At 39.7% G+C, this 19031-nt stretch overlaps 1 protein-coding gene and 1 pseudogene across 2 annotated transcripts in view; both read right to left on the bottom strand.

Annotated features, from left to right (window-relative positions):
- Window positions 1–537: 537 nt before the first annotated feature.
- On the bottom strand, window positions 538–3477 carry ppp1r27a (protein phosphatase 1, regulatory subunit 27a). Its single transcript, XM_023397139.2, has 3 exons — window positions 2670–3477; window positions 2328–2478; window positions 538–1530 (listed from the first exon to the last, which is right to left on the bottom strand). The coding sequence occupies exons 1-3, from the start codon at window positions 3103–3105 to the stop codon at window positions 1410–1412; spliced, it is 708 nt and encodes a 235-aa protein (XP_023252907.1). The 5' UTR covers window positions 3106–3477; the 3' UTR covers window positions 538–1409.
- Window positions 3478–16957: 13480 nt separating this feature from the next.
- Window positions 16958–19031, bottom strand: part of LOC111647527 (platelet endothelial cell adhesion molecule-like) — an 8025-nt pseudogene continuing 5951 nt past the window's right edge. The window contains exons 9-12 of the transcript XR_015436556.1: window positions 18652–18780; window positions 18474–18530; window positions 17853–17875; window positions 16958–17328 (exon numbers count right to left, since the gene is read on the bottom strand). The product of XR_015436556.1 is annotated as a platelet endothelial cell adhesion molecule-like (transcript). The remainder of the gene's footprint in view (window positions 17329–17852; window positions 17876–18473; window positions 18531–18651; window positions 18781–19031) is intronic.

The raw sequence follows: 19031 nt of genomic DNA, 5'->3' as shown, positions 1-19031 counted from the left end.
ATATGATATGATATGATATGATATGATATGATATGATATGATATGATATATAATAATATTATATATATATATATATATACTAATGATATTATATGATAATAACAATAATAGCAATAATAATAACAACAACAACAATAATAATAATAATAATAATAATAATAATATATTAACACAAAAAATGTGACAGAGTATCTATGCACTAAAGTTAAATAGTCTTTTTTTTCCCACCTACTTTATCACATTTATTAATAAAGAAAACACAACATTACATTAATTTATTCATTATTTTTTTGTAATTTCCATTTTTGCATTCATGTCAGGATATCAGGATGTATATCACTTCTGTTCTGATGTACTTATATCACATTTTAAAGCAGCAGCAGAAAAACCTGACTAAAGCTGAGGGCACACCACAAAAAGGAGGCTGGTTGAAAAGCTGCAGCCTGAGGTGATGGTGGTGAAAATACCAGTGTGATGTCTATAGTACTTGTAATGCACTTTCTATTTTCCTAAACAGACTACACAACTGCAAGTCAGTCATATTTATAAAAGGTGTCTTTATTTATGAAAACGTACAAAAATAATTGAAGAGAAAATTATAAGACTTTCATCACTGATATTCGTATTTCTACCACAGAAAACAACAGTAATGCATCAGGGAAGAAACACTGCAACTTTAGAAATGCTTGCACAGCATAAACTTAATGTAATTGTAACTCCTGACCTATCAGTGAAGTATCAATTATTAATTTGGATGATCCTCTTTCTGCCCAGCAGCGAGGATACATAACTCTTTGTATAAGACACAAACATCTAGGCCCAAATTCAGTGTTGTAAATTCAATATAAGGCATGACTACAGTCTGGAAACATACAGGCTGTGGAGTGCAACCAGCTACTTAACTGCATAACACTAACACAACTGATACAATGCTTAAATTTAGATATTTGTGAGAATATAAATGAATCAAATTTTCTTCAGAAAGAAAGATAACAAGTAAAGATCACATTTCGATTCAGTGACACATTGTTGGCATTGTGGTACATGAGCTGTGCGTGAAGACAGAGATATTTGTAGACTAACATTTGAAGCATAGACACAGGCAGTATGAAAAATACACAAATGCACAAAATTAACTAAAATAAAATGAAATATTGCCAGAATCCACAGAACATGAAATACAGCTAATTGCTTCATAGCAAATAAGAAAATAAAATCTTATAGCAATTTGTGCTAAAATTTTGAAACCAATAAGCAGACATGTTCTGCTTTACAAGATCAGTGACATGGCCTGAGCTATGGCCACATTCCTTCACCCTGTTTGTATGGTATTGAATACTGTATCATCTTCATATCATCTTTCTTTCTTCTTCTGTTGATGTTGTCTATTGGGTGCATTTGGTGACCAATCACACACAGCCAGTCTCAAACAATTGGGCGAGTTCTTTGCAGTCAGGGTCGATGAGGTCTGCAGGCTTCTCTCCGCTTTCATTCTCTGCCTCTGTGCTGGCTCCCATCGACAGCAGATAACTGAGTGGAGAACGAAGTAAATTAATGTTAAACAAATGAGGAAATTCCACAACAAACATACATGAAAACCTTACTTTTCATTTATCATTTGTGTAACTGGTTTTCTCCAATAGCTGTGGCTCATTGTGTCCCTGTCTCTACTTTAGAATAAGGGGAACTGTCAAAATTCAGAGGTATTAGTACAGCTCTGTGCAGTATGGAACATTTTATGACCATCATTTGAATTAAATTATGTCACTGTTTCATGCATGTTTTTTTTCAAGATACTTATCCATTTTTAGACCTCTTGCCAATGTTCAAAGCCAAACTACAACTGACATACAAAGATAAATTCTGTCTAGAGAGGCTCTCGTTCTTTGCATGTTTCCAGCATCCATATGTGATCTCATTTTGAGCGTCACATTAACCTGGTCCCAAATGCCTCTAATTGTTCCGCAGTATGTTAGAATTAAATATCTATGGGGCGTCGTGTGGCGTGGTGGTCTGGGCGGGCGCCCCATGTGTAGAGGCTGCAGTCCTCGCTGCAGTTGGCCCCAGTTCGAATCCCACATCGGACGGCCTTTCGCTGCATGTCATTCCCCCTCTCTGCCTCCCTGTTTCCTGTCTCTCTCCACTGTGCTATCAAATATAGGCATAAAAAAGCCCAAAAAAATATACTTTAAAAAAGAATTAAATATCTATGTTTTATAGGAAACAACTTTCTTTTGCTTTTCAGAAACCAGCAGCAAATGATGAAGCAAATAATGCAAACGATGATTTAGTCTGTGTCACTAAAGGGTGAAAATGTCATATGTTACCTGGCGATTTTTGGGTAGCCATCACTGCAGGCCATGTGAAGTGGCGTCCAGCCATCCTCGTCTCTCTGATGAACATCAGCGCCATATTTCACCAGCAGTTTCACCACCTCAAGGTTTCCCGTTAGCACGGCTTCGTGTAGTGCTGCCATACCTGCATACAAGACTAAAATTAGTTCTCTGCAAGAGCACTGCAGCCATGCAGTCAGGTCACTGTTTAACATCAAATGACGTCATGGTTGGCACTATCTCTAATGTCAGATCTAATTAGTTTAGTGTTTTGAATGCCAGCAGGGAATGTTGCTGTACCATGGGTAAAATAGAAGCTGTGGGAAGTTAACTAACCTGAGTGGAAGATTGTATCCACACGAACCTTCCTCGCTCTCATGAACCGACCAATTTGCTCCAAATCTCCTCGTCTAACAATATCCTGGAAGATGATGTCATTGGGGAAGTGCACAGTTCTCTTTGCAGGTGCGACTGGTATTACAGGTGCAGGATTCTCCTGTGCTTGTGTGCGATGTGTTGAACTGTACCGTGACCCTTTGCTATATGAAGGGATGTATGTTGATGCAGCTTTGTAAGAGGACGTATAATGTGACGGAGTGTAATGTGTTGTGCTGTACTGTGTCGGGGTGTACTTTTTTGCAGAGGTATATGTGGATGTGTAGTGCGTTGGTGTGTAATGTGAAGGGGTGTAGTAGGTAGGTGTGTGGTATGTTGGTGTGTATTGTGAACTGCGTGTGTACGTTGACACTGGTACATGGTAGTTGTACTTCATCACTGCAGTTGTTGCGGCTCTGCCTCCCCCTCTGCTGTCAGCCCAGGAGGACGGAAATGAGAAGTCCAAGAGAATGCACCAATCCAGTAAAAGAGCAGTATCCTTTGCTGTGTGTCCTTTTTGTCCTCTCCTCGCTTGTCTCTTATCCTTTTAGTTTCCAGCTGGAGTAGCCCCTGCTGTTACTCACTTTGCATAATGCAAGCACTTTTCAAATCCTTTGCTTCACTTCACTATGTCCCAATCTCCTTCTTTTAGCTTGTGTTGTCCTCTTTTTCCCGCCTGCTGTGAATTTCTCCCATCTGAATTTGAAAAAGGTTTGTCGCACAGTATGTTTGCTGTTGCACACAACCGACGTCTGATAGGGCTGGTTGGAGAGGACCCCTATATACTTTCTGTCGGGCTATTTTGGGGCCTAATATCCAGTGACTTCAACTTAGAAATGAGTGGCCTTTGTCCAACTCCTCCCACTGTACAGTCACATGTTCACTGACACTGCACCCACCCCTAGATCATAAAAAATGTTGACAACCAAAATGTTCTCTTTGACTCTTGCTTGAGACATCTTCCCACACAAACATCTAAACAACTATGATTAATATAAGAGCCAAACATGGCCAGAAGAAGGAGACTTTGCCTCAAATTCATGTTTGTAGTAGGTTTGGAGTCAAGTCCCTATTTTGAGCCATTGCGATTTGTTATTGATGTCAGTTGACTGAGAGTCATGTTGTTCTGGTGTTATGAATGTATTGCAGGAAAAATAAACAACGTCCAAGAGCAACAGCACATGATTTCATTTTGGCATGTGTGTTGTTGACTTGTCTCCTTACGTCATATCTTGATGGTGCAATATAATCTTAGCTATACTGTTTCGATTTTGAGAACACGTAAAGAATGTTTCTAATTTTATGATACAGAGGAGATTTTAAGTAATGTGTCATAATTTCCCAAAGTCAGTCAAGTGCGTGTTCGGTGAGTGTTTTCGCTGCTGTCGTTCATGTTCACTCTTGTGTTCCCCATTGACCTGCAGGTTTGTCATGTGACACTTCAAGCCTGCCCTTTGTATCATAACCGGATACACTAATAAAATTCTCCCACTGAGGTTATCTGGTGGAGTGCAGTTATGACCAGCTGAGGGGGCAAAGCGAGCAAATGTAACCTCTCCCCTCAAATGCCAGTGAAAAGTCACATGGTTGCCAGAAACGCAGCTATTTACAACATTGAACTTTTGCCATGCACTGCAATACAGGCAGATAAATGATATGGCCCTAAATTGTCTGAGAAAAATGCGACATTGATATCGATGACTATATGCTTAGATGAATTTGATTTATAAATCTAATATTCAAGATGTGGAGTAACACTGATTTTGACCACTGTGTGACATGCAGTATGTGTGAATGGTGCTGTAACATCGTGGTGCTGGCACCAGCTGTCCCCAGACACACTTCTAAGATGGGCAGAGCTGGTTATAACTGGTTCATGAAACATTTGGAAGAGGACTTGGGCAACTCACAGATGCTGCCGATGTAGCAGAAGAAATAGCATAGCTCAGGTATTTTGTTTCTCAACACTACTCCAGCTACTTAAAGTATGACCTTGCTCCGAACCTTGATCTCCTCTGTTGTAATTTGCAACTATTCCAATGCGTTGCTGCATATTCTGCCTACTTTGTTATTCAGGGACATTTTCAGACATTCAGTCTACATCACTTTGAAGGCTTGTGCTCACCCATCTTCACCTTTATAGCAAGGCTGTCACTCAACAGTTGTGCTTCCAAGACTGAAAATGCAGAAAACCTGCAGCTAGTTTAGTTTCAGAACTGAAAAAACTAATGATTTATACAATAACACGCTTTGTTTCCAGCTGTTTTACAGGATACTTAATTTCTGTTGTGTTAAGAGCTCTGAATGCCATTGTGAATAATTATTCATCACCTCTCTGCACTACTGGTCCCTAGACAGGGGGGACAGAGGAAATAGGCTTAGAGCTCATGTCTGGGCAAATTGAAGGGACAGTATTTGAATGTTCACAGCTTGAGGGAGAGACTTTTAAAAGCAGCTATCATGTTTCACAGCCTCTTATATGGTATTGTGGGGGTGCAGGGGCGTCCCTGAGCAATGGTGATACTCCCTCCAGATTCCCTCGCTCCTCTCCACAGCCACTTCCTCACCAGAAGAAACGAGAACCTCAGCTTGTGGAAAATGTTTGTTTGTTACAGCCTGGTGTTAGGCCCACTCTTGGATACATGCCAGAGAGGGGTCTCATACGCTTCCTGCTATACATAGTCTCAGGCTGCCCTCCCCCCACCTTTCCCCCCTTTAGGGTGCATGTTTTGATCTGTCAAATAACCAAGAAGTCAGAGCTGAAAACATTCAGGTGTATGGAACTTTGCTAAATACATTATCAGCAACAGCAGTCTCTGAATGTTACTGGTAAAGTTACTGCTTTATAAAGTAAATTTAACACCACCATGTTTTTGTGATTAGAGTAAGGCCCAGGGAAGCAGTACTGCCATCCAATTTAGTAATCCAGTGCTACTGCTGTTCAGGGCTGTAGCCAGGAGTATGTTGCGTGTCTAGCTGAAACAAAGTGGATATATCAGATATTTGAATAGTAAATATTGTATTAATTCCAAATTCATACAATTAACACATTTCTTAACAATTATTGAAAACAGAGCTGTGTTTTAACTTCCATGTGGTTGAGTAATTAACAGAGTAAAAGTAAATGCCTGTTTGGCAAATCACTCAGGTGTAATGAAAATGTATTCAGAACATTAAAGGTGTAGGTTTGGTTTTTACTTTGTAAGGAACAAACAATATGTGCAGCTGTGTGTCTGTGTGTTCTATAACTATATTTCTCTTCTAGGCGCTCACGTTTTTTTTGTTTTTTTGTTTTGCATTCACTTGTAAAACTTGTTCATCATATGAATTTTTCTCCCGTCTTAAACATGTTTTTCATTTTATTTTATAAGTATAAATCTGGGACTAAAATTACCTGTAATCATTAAAATTTGGTGCACAAGTTGCTGCCACTAACAGGATTCTGTCAATAAACTGGTGCATCTACACTCAGAAACAGCCTGTTAAATTATGCATTCACCTCTTCAATTGTGAGAAGTGGCTCTCTGCATTACATGTATATACACGCTTTTCAAAATAAATAGTATCGCTACTGAAATCAGTGATACTGGCCCAGATTTTTATCTTGTATTGGACCGAAAATACATTTTGTAGTACCAGGCTCTTGTGTCTTGATGCTTTCATTCACAGATGTTCTTGCTTCGTTGAATCTTCTGGGTTAAAGACAACTTTGAACTGTTACAGCATTATACCTGAGTAATGCTGATGTTAAGACTTTTGTTTGAGTTTGTGCCTTTTTACACCTGGCTTAAATTGGTATAGACAACTTTACTGGCTTATTATCAACAGTGTCCAAGCCCTGTACGCCCAGGTATTCTGTGACAAACAGTTCAGAAGACACAAAACTGAAGCCAAAATAATGACAATTTTAATAGTGATCCCTTTACACTTAACTGACTCGTGTGATGCAGGTAGGAGGCTGCTTGGTGACTCCATCCTCTAAAAATAAGAGCTGTGAAGCATCCAGTCTGTGTATAGCATGTTATGAATGCAGGCTGCCATCCTCATAAACATTGTTGACTAAAAAGGTCAGTGTAACACAAGTCTTATGTATCTCTGAAAATTCTGTTTGAATAATCCATATCTATGCACACACATAGTTTCACAGCTTTGTTTTGACTCTAAGCAGGTATTTTAAACAGAGCAAGGGCATAGGGGGCTGAGAAAATGCAGACCTTCTGCTAGGTTGGTGCCAGGTATATTTTTACAAAAACACCACCCGTTCTTGTCTGCACCCTCTTGTGTGGCCTAGCAAGCCCTTTCTTAGAAACTACCCTGCTGTCCTGGGCACACGCAGTCCCATGGGTGACAACAGGAGTATGTTTCTTAGCAGGCAGCATATGAACACACCTACATCACTGGACAGTCAGCACTGTTGGGATTAGTCTGTGTCTGGATCCCCACAGGCCCAGTGGGAGATACTCACTCGGGCTGAAAATTATCTGGTTACGGCACGCGCAGTGGGTAGAAAAAAAATTTAATTAAAAGTCACTTAGACAGCTACACAAGCACAGCCAACAAGTCCTCCAACCTCTCGCATGTACTACTGGAGTTACATCCAAGTAACTTCTATAGAGCAATGGTACCCAGTTTGGTTGAATTATTTTTAGACAGCTGATGCACCACAGATAAAATTAAACTGACAAATATTATGGATATATGTAGGTATATATATATATATATATCCATGTATGCAAGCATGGCTACAAATATGGCCTCCACTGAACAGAAATGTCATCAGTAATACATTTATTTCCTCTGAGGTGAAAGAAGCAAATGAACGTACTCTAGGGTGAAACAACCAGCAACCCTAAATCGTTTCATTCAAATGCAAATTCTTTCCTGAAATACTCCTTATACGTATGTAGACTACAAGGTCAAGTGGCATGAGATGAATTCATACACGGATGAGTCCCTACACACACAGCCAAGTGAGCACATTAGATAAGCCAACCAAAAGTAAATTGAGCCATTTGCTGTTGAAAATGAGCTCAACTGCCATCTGGCCCTACATACATGGCATGACCCTCGTGGTTCCCATACCTCTGGACTCTTAAGTTGCTGAACCCTCCCAGTCATGAGCGCATAGTTTCCATGGGAATTGGTCCATATTCATTACCACAGACTGAATGAATACATGTATTCTTTAACATCACACTATTCAAATGATATATGTTTGAACCTTTTCTAGCCTTCTCTAGATTTTCTTTTTAATTTCTTTTGTTTGACATGAATTTCATACATATAGTACCAATTATAATAATTGGCCAGATCACCTTGGTTATACTTTTGAGCTTTTTACAGAAATATGTATTTTTTTATACAAACTAGGCTCATAAATTTCATTGTCTTTATTAACCAAATGAGATTATGGCTGCTGAAGACAATAAGTGTGTGCTTAATGGAGAGCACACTGAAAGTCAGTGTGAAATAGTCAAAATATGTCCGCTCAACAAACTGAACATAGCGGAGACCATCACTGTAATGAAGTGCGACATGAGTCTCTTCACCCATTTTCATAATTTTCCCTAAAGATCATCTCACTTTACCTCATAATAGCAGCACCACATGATTCTCTCACTGGGCGTTAGAGATTCCTCTTCGCTGGTGTACTGAGGTTGGAAAAAACTAGCTGGCACTTATGTCTCAATTAGAAATCAGCTCATCAGTGCTCCCATGTTGTTTGACTGGCCAGTAAGAGCTTGATGGTGTTCCTCCTTACCAAAAGTTTACACAACGTGTTGTTCAAATCTACTCCGAAGATCTTGAAATATAAAACAAGCAGACATGAATGGACAAAAAGATATAACCTCACTTTCTACGACTTTGAAACAACTGGCCTTGGGCTGCATTTTAACAACGAAACGCGAGATACATACATTTTTTGAATCAATTAAACCAAATTGAAATTGTTTCAAGGGGCCCTTTACACATTAGTTGATTCTGCTCAGCCTGTGAAAACAGTTGTATAATATATTCTGTGATCTGTAGGAGCTTTCTAAAGTTTTAAAGAACTCAATAGAGTGCATACCTTGGCTCAGGCCAAACAATCCTACACATCTTTTGTTCTCAAGTATAGCTTTATTTATGTATTGTCTCTAATCCTTACACAAGACAGCTGTACAGTTTTATTACCTGTTGTGTAAAATGATGACGTCAGCATTATACAATTCGTAAAGCTCTACAGCTGTATGAATTGCGACCACCACTATTGTGATAGTGTAACGGATTAGTTGAAATACTGATGTAAGCATTCCTAAATGCTTCTGGTCCCATATGAACTGTCAGTTAATATAGGTACAACAATGTGGACGCAGCATTTTTCTTCCATAAGTTCTCGATTATTATCTGGATCTGCACCAAATTGTACAAAAACTCATAGATGAATCATCAGATTTTTTGAGTGAAAAAGTGTTGGAAAATGGTAAATATCACAATGTTAAGGAAGGTGATAACTGGATCTGCACCTAAACAGAATGGGCTCTTCCCTGGCCAATGGACCATCCCTCCACCAAGTTTGAGGCAAATCGGTTAAGTACTTTTTGCGTAATCCTGCTGATGAACAAATAAACCGACAAACAGACATGGGTGAAGACATGACCTCATTGGAGGAGGTAATAGCTCTGATGATGTCATTAGGGTCAACATTTTTGAATCCTGATCTGTAGGGACTGAAAGTCAGGATATGTTGAGTTCTTTTGCTTTGATTTTGATTATTCTTAGACAAATCTTTTTTTTGTGAGTCCCCCATCTTTAGCGATGTGCAATATCTACTCGAGTACCCCTTTAACATTATTGTAATTCTGTTTGTGAAGATGAGTGGCTGTGTCTCATTGGAAGTTATACAGACTGTAATATAATTAATTACCCCATACCAGTATCAGTGTTACATACTTGTTTCTGTTCCTGCAGAGGTCATTCACGGTCATAGAGAGCTGCCGTTACTTTAGACACTAGCAAGACATGATTGTGTGTATTCTATTTTATGGACTAATGTACATGATCTGTTCAATTCTTCTGGGTTTCTGGTGAGGTACGGGTATTTAAATAGTTTAAAATCATTAATTACTTAATGTCATTGCTATTATGTAGGCCTAAACAGTAACAGGTGCAGACTGGTGGAGGTGAATGAACTCTGCAGGCTGCCCACTGGGAGTGTAAATGTGTTTTTTGTCTCAAGAGAAATATGACAAAAATGTTGGCATAAGAAAGGGCAGAGCATTTGAACCCAGGCACCTCCTGACTCCTCATAAACACTTTAATATTTTCCAGTGACCCATGTAACCCAAAATTAAAAGGCTTCCAGTACAGCTGAGAATAAATTGTCCCATGGGAAGGTTAAAAGCTTTTATAGACTGTTTAGAATAGTTATTAGTATGCCATCCAGCAGCCCAGCTGAAGACAAGGTAAAAGAGCTTCTGTCCCATCGAGGGACGCTGTTGCTGACATTAACCAAGTATAAAGAATGCTGCGCTGCAAAGAGGTAATGGCAGTAAACAGGAGCCGCAGCTGTCTGGGACACAGTGAGAGCAAGCGGGCTCAGACTTAGCACAGAGGGGAGTGGGAGTAGCACCGAGGCTGGCTGACTGTTTGTGTAGGTATAGGGTTACCTTAGCTGAAGCCGGCGCCCATGGAAAAGGATGTCAGAGGTTAAAAGTTGTGCTTAATTTGTTAATGCTTGATTGCACAATGGGGGCATGTGTTTCAGTCTGGAAATGGTCAGTGGTCAATGAAGAGGAGGATGTGTATCCAGTGAACCTCCTCCACTGCTGTGTGCTCTGACCAGGTTGCACAAGATTATGATGAATTAATTTCCTGGATCTGTGAGAGCTTAAGCAATTAAAGATGGAGGACATCAAACAGGTGGATGTACTAATTCTACCCTTTACTTGGCATATGAAGGACAATGAAGTATCACACTTTAACACAATGGCATGCGTAGGCAGGCTGCAGCCTCTATATGACGTGTAGTTGCATGTCAATGACAAGAATAAAAGAAGTGCATTGTATGCCTATGTTAGCGATGCCAGCTTCAAAAATGACAGTTACCTCTTGACCTTTACTTCAACATTTTCCCATCAGGAAACTGATGTGTCAAATGCAGCATTATACAAACACTAAAGTCCTTCTTCAGCAACATTAATGTACCGTGCATTAGATTTCAGACCTGGGCTGTGCTCTACTGCAGGTGCTCATATGCAATGCCCCTGCATGACTTCTTAATGATCCCTGTACCAATGAGTGGTATGTAGGACACAAAATAGGCCATGAAATATCACCCTCCTGTTAAATAACTCTATGGATACCAAATTAATTTCACTGTAAGTTAGTTTTAAGGCTTGACATTGAATTAAGGTCATGATTTGCATATTGTGCAGACCAATTTACATTTTCAAACAAATATTCTAAAAATATATTAGAAACAATGTCGCCTCACAGCAAGAACGCTCTGGGCTCCAACCTGCCAGTGAATGTGAGTGTGAATGTTATTTGTTCTACATGTGATAGACTGGCAAACTGTCCAGCGGTACCCTGCCTCTTGCCCAGTGTCAGCTGAGATTGGCTCCAGCACCCCCCTGTAACCCTCAAGGATAAGCGGTACTGTAATACTACTGGCTGTATTATGTTTCTGCTGGAGAGAAGTAGGAGATCATTATAAAAATAAGTTTAAAGTTTTTGTAACTACGTATCTATGGACGAGATGAGGTAATAACATATTTGTGACTGTCATGTTACTTACTAGTCTCATTACATCATGAGGATTTCTGATGATTGTATCTATGGAATTTTATACAATATATATCTGGTTGTGGTTTTATCATAAAAACAACAAGGGATAACAGTTAGATAACCATGGTATTGTTATTGCATATCAGTAAAAATGAACTGAACGCTTCTCAACTAATTTGTCTAATTTGTTCTTTTTTTCTCTGTTTACACTTATTATTAATTCGAGAATTATTTCTGCACAACTTGACTTGAGTTCTGGATAGACAAAATATCTAATGTACAAAATACATAGTATGTTTATGTCCTTGATTTGAATCTGTTCGGCCAAACTGCAAAATGGTGTAAATTTGGTTAACATAAAACATATGCAAAGACATTTTGTGTCAAACTGTGGTGATATTCTATATGAAAACAATCCAACATGCAGTAATTGCTGCTGTTCTCCAATGCAGCCATCAAGTTGTAAAAAGGCTTTAACCTTCACTATTTAAATATTTGAGGGAAGAAGAAGCTGAACAACTTTTCTACTGCTAATTTTTTACATAATTTCAATGCTGTTTTCAATCTATGAAATAAAACTGATACTTTTTGAAAAGGTTTGACTCAGTTATTGGTCATACAAATTATCAGCCATCAACATAACTTTTGAGTTTTCCTTTATCTTATTATAACACCAAAAAAAGCAATATTTTTGTTTTAAATCCCTGATCCCTTAACAGAAAAACACACAAAAATAAAACTAACAGCATCAGCATCGAAGAACAATAAGTGCAAATCTTGTGCAAAAGTCTCTAGACTGCTTTTTGGCAGTGAAACACCTGTAACTTAGCTACAGCTGATACCCATTTGATTTTTGGGTGGGGGGGGGACTAGCTACAGGTGCAGTGAATCTGGCTCCAAAAGTGGAGGGTGAGGAGGAGGAGGAGGAGGAGGCAGCTTTGGCATGAGCAGAAGTACTTCTGTACTTTTCTTACCCTTACTGCTGACAGGACCTTCACCGCTTCCCTCAGTTGCCTTTCCTTTTGCTTGTCATTGTTCTCCTTCTTCTTCAGATGATTTTGGTATTTCACAAGGTCCAAGCTCCTCAGTCCAGGGCTAATTTCCATTCCACATTTTCCTCGTTAGCATTCCTGTGGAATTTGAAAAATAGCTAAGTCTTCATGTGTCTCAATCTACAGTCTGACCCTATCCGTCGCAGTTATGTCATCCATGATATTAAATGATCATTCAACAAGAGGGCGAGTGAACAATAACAGAAGAGCCTTTACCAAAGAAGGAGAATGTCATCCCTCCCTACTCCATCAGTCATTGTTGATCTGTGCAGTGTTCTCCTCAAAGCATTTGGCCTATGCTCCTACATCTGAGTCAGTCTGGTAGACTTGTACTCCTTCATCCAGTTGACCCAGCTCCTCAGATTTCATTGCATCTGACAAGGCCTCAGCCAAGGTGTTGAATTTGAACTAATTTGTGGAGAATCTCTCTTTCTCTGATCTGAACATCAAGCTTCAACAAGGGTGGTTTCAGTCTTCATGAACCTGGAGAGTAGTTGCCTGACCAGAGGCACCATCTTGGCATGCAGCACGTGGACCAGGGGCTTTTCATGCTGCAACTGCACCTGGAAAGATGGAAGTACTCCAACAGTTAATGGCAGTTACTCCTAGCAATTCTTTCCTGGTCACATAGTAACATAATCTTCCTATAATATTGAAAACCTTATCAGTTCAGTTCACAGAAGAACAAGGCTATTTTTATTGTTTGCTGTTATTGCTCCCTAAAGCTGACAAGCTCATTACAATGATAAATAACAGCAATTTAAAACTGTATTTAGGGTTTACTCAGTTTCCATTTAGAGAAAAAATATAGAACAATAAGGGGTTATACACATAAGATGTCTTTTACATTAAATACATACATTTCTTTCCACTGAACTCTGAGAGAAGAGGGCAGGTGTGTGTCGTCTAGTTTGTAGTTGACATCAGTTCCAGTCCTTGCAAATTTTGACATTTGCTGTCGCAGAAGAATGATCCTGGCTTTCTCTTCAGATGTCTGCATGCTTATTAAGAGGAAAGTCAGTGCAAGAGCTTCAGCCATTGTTGCGTTTAAAAGATAAGAGGTTATAATACGTCCTCTGAGCAGTGCTACATTTCCAGGGCAAACTGGAGGCTACAGTGACTCAGTATCAGGAAGTGACGAGATGGTCTGACTGGGCTGGAGCTAGCTGGTTAGCATACTAACTTTACTAGAAGAAAAGAAGTGATAGAAGTAGAAACAAAACAAGAGGGTTGATTCCACCATTGGAAGCAGTTTCCTGGCAGGTAAAGGTATGAAGTTTGAAGCTGAACCCACAACCTTTCTTCTAGACGGCTGTTAATGTTAAGTTGGCTATGTAGCAATAACAAAACTTACCAATAACTCCTTAAACCTTGTTTAAAATAATATAATTACAAGTGCAAAAGTATAACCACATACATTTTGGATAACAACATCCTGACTGAGAACATCTCTATTACATAAATGTTCCTTTGCAGCAAGAAGAAAGATGGAGTCTACATGATGACCTCATTGCTACATCTGAAGACCACAAACAGCACTGGCCCCATAAGGCCAAGTCAAAGACAGGATATTCCCAGAATGCATTTCACAGGGGTCAATATGCTAATTTTAGCGAAGCAGCCAATGGCAGTTCAGGAGTTGTGCTCCAGATTCAGACGGGGTTGGATCAGGTTACGTGGCGGAGACACGAACAGTGTATGTGCAGTAATAAAAAGTGGATGGAGGACTGTACTGGGTCTGCAGGACTGATCTAGCACTCTTACCATATGCATGTAGCCAAGCCCCTTTCCTTAGTTACGGCACTACAGGCACCATAAGTATTGATCATGTGACAGCATTACTCTCTGGGGGTGGTGATGCATGCCTCCTTGTAATATGAATCCTAAAGGTCTGGTGGGGTACATGACCTCACACATCATAACTTTGGGAACAGTAGTAAATCCACCATCTTCACTGTGACAGGGTGGACAGACAGTGATGATCTGAAGGCAGAACGACACCATGCTTGGGCAAAGTCTGCAGTGTCTAAAATGACCCACAGGAATTTACTCAAAGCACTCACACCTTCTCTGCCAGTTTCACACACTTTTGCAGCAAACACACACGTTGTATGACTTAGTGGTTTTGTCTTTTGGTTGCATGCATCCAAAAATAAAACCAATGCAACTTCAGGCTATGCTTTTCTCTTCCCACTGTTTAATTACTTCCAAACAGCCTCTTTCTAACGATACTGTATAACTTACACCTCTGATATTCATGTAACACAGTATCAGCTCCTGTGTGCCTGATCACTGCTGCTCAAAATATGCTGTTCCCTACATCAAGGCTGACCTCCTGGTTAAGTAATATGATTAATAATACATGTGTCGGCTGAGATGCAGTTCTATCCTCAGAGCGGGAGTGAGTTTTCATTTTGGCACCTAAAAGCTGAAGCCATATCCATTCATAGTTGCCTCTGAGGACCTCACAGCGGCCAAGACACACACGTATCATTCTGCATTTGAGAGCTCGGGGGCTTGAGGGAATGGTGCAAACCCTGGAAATATTGTACCACACCCTGGTGTCACATACTGTGCACACATTCATGAAGACTTAGCACAATTGCATTATTGAACAAAAGCTCAGAGGTGGCGGAAGAGGAGAGATCAGACTGTTCTTTGAAGTGGCAGAGGACACACACGCATAGACAAGCACACAAGGACAAATGGCAGGCAGAAAGACAATGAAGATGTGGGCCAGTCTATACGTTTGTCTGTGCTAAGAATGGAGATGAAAGCATGGTTGTTGGTGGCAGGCTGTTGGTGTTAGCTCTGGTGTCAGGTGTTACAGATTCCCACAAGGATTTGATCTGCTGTTCTGTGTTCCTAAGAGCTTCCTGTCAAAAAGCAGATCCTCATAATCCACACTGTCGACAGCAGTTGTCATGAACTGAATGAACCCGATGTATGCTCTTGTATTAAGGTCTAGTGCAGCCCCTTTATAATTTGCTCAGCTTGTCCCCAGTTCACCTGCTGGCAGGTGAAAACCTTGTTCCTTCAAAGTGTCAAGCTTTCAGGAACTGAGAAAATCATGACTTAGGCACTTTGAATTTATGCAGGAATCTGAAAGAGGTCAGAGAATTTCAAGAAGCCTTACAAACATATAAACAAAATCCGTAAGCTGAAGTGAAATCATGGAAATCAATAAAAATAATGAGGATTTACATTTCTGATGTTTTAATGTAGTTGCACAGCTATCGTTTCAGGGAGGTTTTTTATCAACCTTTCAGTACAGTCTGAACAGGAGTAGAAGTAGTAGTAGAAGTTCATAAGCATAAACATTATCATATATTACACAAAAGGGATTCCCCCCTTGTGTGTAATATTTTTTAGGTAATGACTCCATATATTACCCCTCACTTATTTTAAATAATTCTAAAATAGGACATAAAGAAACATCAGACACTGGCACCACTGCACTGAAGTCACTGTTCTGGTGTGGCTTAATGCTGCGGTTTAAGGGGTCAACTCTTACAAAATGTTTATTGATAACATTTTAGTGCTTTTGCTATGAATTATTCAATCATTATTTTAGCAGGTTTTGATCATCAATTCATCATTTAAGTCATTTTAAAGCAAAATGACCAGAAATTCTCTGGTTTCAGCTTCTTAAATATGAAGGTTTTTGTAAAATGAATATTGGGTCGTGGACTGTACAAACACATTGTGACATGCCTTTTTATTTATTTTTACTATTTTCTGAGAGTTTATAGCCTAAATGATCAACTAACACAGAAAAACGGTTTAGTCCAATGAAATGAAATGTTGCAGTCCTATTTAATGCACTTTAACATATAACTCAGACATGTGAGCTATGTTGTTTCATAATGCTGTGAGCTTGTGTCTTGGTTCAAACCAGTTAATTACTTAATACTCCGTGTCCTCCTCTGATGTCATGGGTTCAGCTATGTGTCTTTGTGTAGAGCCCACAGCCTTAAGAGACCTGCTAAACATATCAGTCCTCTGTTTATGGAGACCTTGAATAAGTTCATGTTATATCATGCTTTCAAACCTTAGATAATGGAAAATGACACTGATATCTCCTGATGCGGTGACAACACAGTGAGAGCCCTTCTCACATTAAAGGCGATCACAGCCAGATGGCACTAAGTTTCCATGCAGCGCTGCCGGAAGTCTGTCCTCTAGTGGTTTAAACAGAGGCACTGGTTCTCACAGAGCAGAGGGCTCTGATGAATGTACTCCCAGCCTCATCACTAATGAAGTAATTATCACTACTATGCTTGACTTCAAATACTTCTCTTCCTATTTAGATTCTGCCACGAATGGAAGGATAAAGATTGAATGTCTTTTTCTCTGGGGTCACCACACACATCCTCTTTTTTTCGGTGTCTTGGCAGGAAAACTACCAATGAAGGAAAGAGAAACACATAACAAAAACATTTTATTTGCTCTTCAAAGGCAAAGCAAGTGAATTTACAGTGTGGAGTGTTCTTTGCAGAGTGTTACAAAAATACCAAAAGTACATACTGTAATTGCTCAGGGCTGTTTAAGGACTTTCAGCACAAAAGACTCCAGCTACATTACGGAGCTGGATAAATAAGGGAATAAATATTCTTGTTGGTCAGTTATCAGTCTGGCTTTGGGTCATGTTTTCATTCCCCATGGTCAGCAGTGTTGGTGTCAACACTGTTGTCAATCACATCTATGTGGTCATCTTGGACAGAGTGGTCGGTGTGCTCACCATGGTCGCCATGGTGATCCGTATCATGATTCAGCTGCGCGTATTCTACTGACCCCTGCTGAGAGGGGACAAAAAATGAAACATGAGGCGCATGTGAAGAAAAAAAGGGCTCTAATTTGGGCTGGATCACTGAAACCGATACTGGTTACAAGATCACTCCATGACACTGTTGCCTGTATCGTTCAGTGTGATAGATGATTGATAATATGATGTCAACTCATTTTGAGTGTGTGAATGTATCCACTATAACATACATGAACATAATTAGTGCAAAATGACATGATTCTTTACAGAGTATTTCCCAGGTAATTATTAGACTATAATTAGACTATAATTATTAAACTATAATGAATTCATGAAATTACATTACTTTGAAAATAATACTTTAAGTTACCTGTCTGCAAATAATAAAAACTGACTCCACAGGGTTTCCATTTATTGTACCGTGTCTGTCCATGAGAGGTCTCCCTGAGCGAAGACACGACAGATTCATGTGTGTGTGTGTGTGTGTGTGTGCCTATTTGTAATATGTGCCTGCAACTGTATGCATGAAGTGTGTGTGATGTGTGGGCTGCTACTTACACCATCAGCCTGCTCTGGAACACCTGCAAAAACAAAGCCAGAGGACATGCTCAGGAAACACAAGGAGTCTGAGGATTAAAAGAAGGCTTGCACACTCATCAGCACTCCAATGAACGGCTCCCCACTCCTGGCAGCTCATCATGTTTCGTACATTCACACTATTACGTATCCGCTAGTAGGTTTTTTCCTGTGTGCAAGGAGCACATAGAGCAAAAAAACAAACCAGACACATGTTCTTCTTCACTTCTGCTGCATCACTATGTGACTCATGATGACGTGCAAACTGCTAGGAGTTATTAGGAGCCAATGACTGAACAATGGGCAAGAGTTTCCCCCAGGAGTATCAAACAATGGAGTATGTTTCTCACTTCGTCTTAACGGATGTACCCGCTGTTTGGCTCTGATTGTTGGAACAGGAAGTTCTTTTTGATGAAAGCAGGAAGTGAACACCTGGCGACTGGGCCTTCTGTTTTAATGGGACATTCTTTCGCTAACAATACAGATGTTTACAGTATGAGCTGATCCTGTTTCCTGGCGCTTTTTTTTCAAATGTCAGCCAGTGGCCTGATTTCTCTCACCCTGTAAGTGGGATTTGAATGAAGAGCAGGATGTTAGTCATACCTTGCTTGGAGTTCCTCACTTCGCTGTACACAGTGTTTGTGCCCGTCTCCACTGGAGCTAACATGGAACAAACAAGCAATTGTTTTAGGCAGTGGTTTTCATGTCAAATTGATTCAATTTAACGACTGTTTTATGACTATACACTTGAAAAAATATCAAAACTCAGAGGCAGTTTCACCTCCGTTCGGATCTGCCTGTCTGGTCTTCACCTCTTTGTACTGAGGTTCTGTAGCAGTCACACTGTTCTGGTCATCGGACTCTATAGCAACAAAACAGTGACCAGCATTAATAAATTTAAACTTCATTGCATTTCATATTATTTAATATACAGCAAACAATATAGCAGTCAAATGAAGTAATATGTAAAAAATATAGATATAGATAAGATGAAGGCTGGTGCTATTCTATATTGTTCTTATTGTTATTAAATGTAGTTAATTCTGAGTTCCACATACACCACCCTGCTGCTGTAAATATCCACCAGTCCACCCAATCTGTATTAATCCGCAGCTGAAAATAGTCCCTCACTAATACATTATCTACTTTAGTTGAGTAAAA

The sequence above is a fragment of the Seriola lalandi genome, unplaced genomic scaffold, assembly GCF_002814215.2.
Source record: "Seriola lalandi dorsalis isolate HSWRI2012SDOR001 ecotype SW California unplaced genomic scaffold, Sedor1 jcf7180002054997, whole genome shotgun sequence".
In the NCBI taxonomy this organism is placed as follows: Eukaryota; Metazoa; Chordata; class Actinopteri; order Carangiformes; family Carangidae; genus Seriola; species Seriola lalandi.
This window is presented reverse-complemented; position numbering and strand designations above follow the sequence as displayed.

Bases quoted from the DNA above. Each gene is read 5' to 3' on its own strand.
- ppp1r27a (XM_023397139.2), bottom strand. From the start codon at position 3,105: ATGAAGTACAACTACCATGTACCAGTGTCAACGTACACACGCAGTTCA. The intron at 2,479-2,669 runs GTTAGTTAACTT...TCTTGTATGCAG, and splicing joins GGATACAATCTTCCACTCAG to GTATGGCAGCACTACACGAA. The intron at 1,531-2,327 runs GTAACATATGAC...TTCTCCACTCAG, and splicing joins GGCTACCCAAAAATCGCCAG to TTATCTGCTGTCGATGGGAG.